The sequence below is a fragment of the Mustela lutreola genome, chromosome 15 (genome assembly GCF_030435805.1).
Source record: "Mustela lutreola isolate mMusLut2 chromosome 15, mMusLut2.pri, whole genome shotgun sequence".
Classification (NCBI taxonomy): Eukaryota; Metazoa; Chordata; class Mammalia; order Carnivora; family Mustelidae; genus Mustela; species Mustela lutreola.
The window spans coordinates 17,374,114-17,377,199 of NC_081304.1; the positions used below are offsets into that span (position 1 = coordinate 17,374,114).

At 62.1% G+C, this 3,086-nt stretch overlaps 1 protein-coding gene across 1 annotated transcript; it reads right to left on the bottom strand.

Moving 5' to 3' along the window:
- Positions 1-2,101: 2,101 nt before the first annotated feature.
- RPRML (reprimo like) lies at positions 2,102-2,832 on the bottom strand. Its single transcript, XM_059149349.1, has one exon. It carries the CDS (start codon positions 2,558-2,560, stop codon positions 2,198-2,200), a length of 363 nt encoding a protein of 120 aa, XP_059005332.1. The 5' UTR covers positions 2,561-2,832; the 3' UTR covers positions 2,102-2,197.
- Between the last annotated feature and the right edge of the window lie 254 nt (positions 2,833-3,086).

The following is a 3,086-nucleotide window of genomic DNA, read 5'->3' on the forward strand; positions in this document are numbered from 1 at the left end:
TGAACATACCCTTATACACGTGTGCCCATGTATGTGTATTTACACTCTCAAGTGCACTAGTCATGGGATGGGGGACACAGATGTGTCTTCATTGGCCTTTTTTTCTTTATGATAAGATAAAGGCTTTTCCTGCTAAGGCTTTCCCTTTTCAGCAAATTCAGGCACCTTAGCTATTGAAAGCCCTCCTCTTGCCCCGGTCACAGTTAGCAGCTGATCCATGTTATTAGAGGAAAGTTCTCGAAGTGTTGGCTCTAACTTGGTCAGCCTGGAAAGTGTCTAAGCCTCTGTTCCTCCTGAAACTCTCGCTTGTCAGTTGCTTTGGGGCTTTAAGGGAACCCCTGCCGCTGGTGGAGTTGTGTCCTGCGGGCATTTTGATAGCCTGTGGGCATTGGGTCGGCCCAGGCTCCAGACCCCTGGGCTACAAAAAGGCCAGATACCTGGGCTGCCCAGATCATTAACGGCTGATCTCCCCAGAAGGTGCCAGGCCACCTGCCTGTCCAAGCCATCAGAAGAATGTTCTCCACATGATGGGTTTTGCCTCATGGACACTTCACAGGTAGTCTCTGGCCCCTTTACTGTCCTGATCTGTCAAACTGGAGGAACTCTCCCAGGTCTGAGATTGAGCTGGGCGGGGGTGGGGGTAGGTAGGGGACATGTCTCAGTGATGAGGATTCTGATGGCCCAGGAGGGCTCAGGAGCCAGCAAGACTCTGGATTCTTCATGGTCAGAGACCATCTATGCTTTTGTTGAGCTACTGCTCCCTCTCCCCGGGGTGGAACACAGAGCTACAAAGAGGGGACAGTGCTCCCTTTGCTTCTCCTCTCAAAGCCAAGAAAGGCTTCAGCATCTTCCTTCCCATTCACCTTCACTTCGGCCAGTGGCAAAAAAGAGGTTAGGGAGAAATCCATTACAGCCCCCTCCCCCACCCCCCCAATCTTCCAAACACCAAGGTGCCTGCCTGGGTGGGGTTAGGACCACCAGATCTATCCATAGGCTACAAAGCCCAGCTTTTTCCCTCCTCTGTGCCTCCCCTCCACCAACCTGTCTTAGCCCTCCCCCAACCAGACAGCAGAGCAGCCCACTCCCCCTTGGCCAGTGGGTGCTAAGGTTCTTAGCCATTAACACTGCTCCAAGTTAATTTGGCATCTGCAAGAGGGGGCAGGGTTCTGGGCGTCAGGGGGCATCTCATACTGTGAGATTCAAAATTCCCTCAACACAGCTGCATTTGGAGGCCATTTTCTGCATTTCAGACATACTGGGTTCTTTGCACCACAAAGCCCTCTCCCAAACTTGCTTTCCCCGCTCCCCGCAAGGACATATTTTCAGCGCGCACTACTACTCATCCACACTCTACTAGGGTGGGGTCTGAACCAGCCCTTAATAGAGGCTTTTGGCTCTGCAATCTAACTAGATCTAGACAACCCCCTCCATTAAATTTTACGTGTTCACGGTTCTGATGTATTAATTTTGCTCTTCGTCCCTTTTGGACTTAAACTGACTTTTTTCTAATCTCGCGGAATAGATTGACATTTCCCAAAGATTTTAATACTCTCTACGGCGGTCTGGCCACCCTGAAGGACCAACCCTTTCCCCTCCGGAGCTGCAGCCTTCCTGGCCTCCTCGGAGTGGGGTCTCAGGAGCCCTGGACCTGCCCCCCACGGCTCGGCTCCGCAGTCAGGCGGCCAGGCGGCCCAGGAAGCGCACACCGCCCTCCGCGCCCTGCCCCAGGCAACACACATCCCGACACACAGGCACACACGCCCCGCGGAGGTGCGGGTGGGAAGCCGCGGGAAGCCCGACGGCTGCAGTTTTATTACAAGGTTTCTTTTCGAAAGCAGAATCAGGCCGACAAACGCAGCGACTCGGATTCTCCCACAACTTCCCCCACCCCGCCCACCCACAAACACACAAAACTCCCACGCCGGTGACCTCGGCCCCGGGCGGCCTCGCACGACCCCTCCCGCCCCGCCACGCCGAGGCGCCCACAGGACCAGCTGGGTGTGGAAGTCCCTTCCCGCGCCGCCGCCTCGAGTCCCGCGGTGTCCCGGTCCTGGGGGTCCCCGGGGGCCCGTAACTGTCCCTCGCGTGGCCAGCCCGGCGGCGGCGGCGGCGGCAGAACCCGAGCGGGGCACGAGGGTCGCGGTCTCCCTTCTCTTCTGCTGGCGGGCCGGGCTGGCGATCGCGGGCCGGGGCGGCCTCAGTACAGCCCCAGGATGGCGGCTCCCACGTCCTTGGAGGGCCGGCGCTCCTGCATCAGAAAGTTGATCATGCTCTCCGACTTGATGAGCAGGTTGCAGCCCAGGAAGAACACGCCGAAGACCACGGTGAGCGACAGCACGCAGAGCACAGCGATCTGCGCCACGCGCGACACCCACAGGCTGCGCTCGTCCGGCGCCAGCCCCGCGGGGACCCCGTCGCTGGCGGCCAGCGGCGCGCCTCCGGCGCAGCAGCCCAGCCACGTGCCCAGCCCGTGGCTGCGGTTCCCCAGGGCGGCCCCGCCGCCGCCGCCCAAGCCGCCCTCTGCCTCCAGGCCGCTGTGGTTCAGGAAGGTCGCGTTCATCGCCGCTCAGAGCCCGAGGTCTCCGCGCGCGGGCCGGGGCGCACGGGGAGGCCGGCCGGCGCCCGCCCTCCGGGAGACGCTGGGGTCCGGCTGCGAGCGGGGAGAGGGGAAGGCGGGAGAGCGCCCGCGCGCCGGCACCCCTCGGGCCGCCTGCCCCGGGCACCGGGCAGGAACCGGCGGCCCGGAGGAGAGAGCAACAGGCGGCGCGGGAGCTGGAGCCGGAGAGCCGATCGCTCGTCTCGGTTGCCGGCTGAGCTGCGCGCCCGCCCCGCCGCCCCTCCCCTAGCAACGGCCCCGCCCCCGCCATCCCCCTCCCCTGCTGAGCCCCGGAGGCGGCAGGCGCAGCGCCCCCCGAGTCCCGAGGCTGGAAGGGACTAGAGATGCAGAAGCCCCGCCCCCGGGCCCGCGGAGGTCGAGCCCCCGGGGGCCGCGGCTGGCTGCTTCGGGGTGGAAGATCTCCCCGAGGCGCCCATTCCGGGATTCGGGGCTCCTGGCAGTTAAGTTCTTCCTGAAGTCTGCCCTAAAT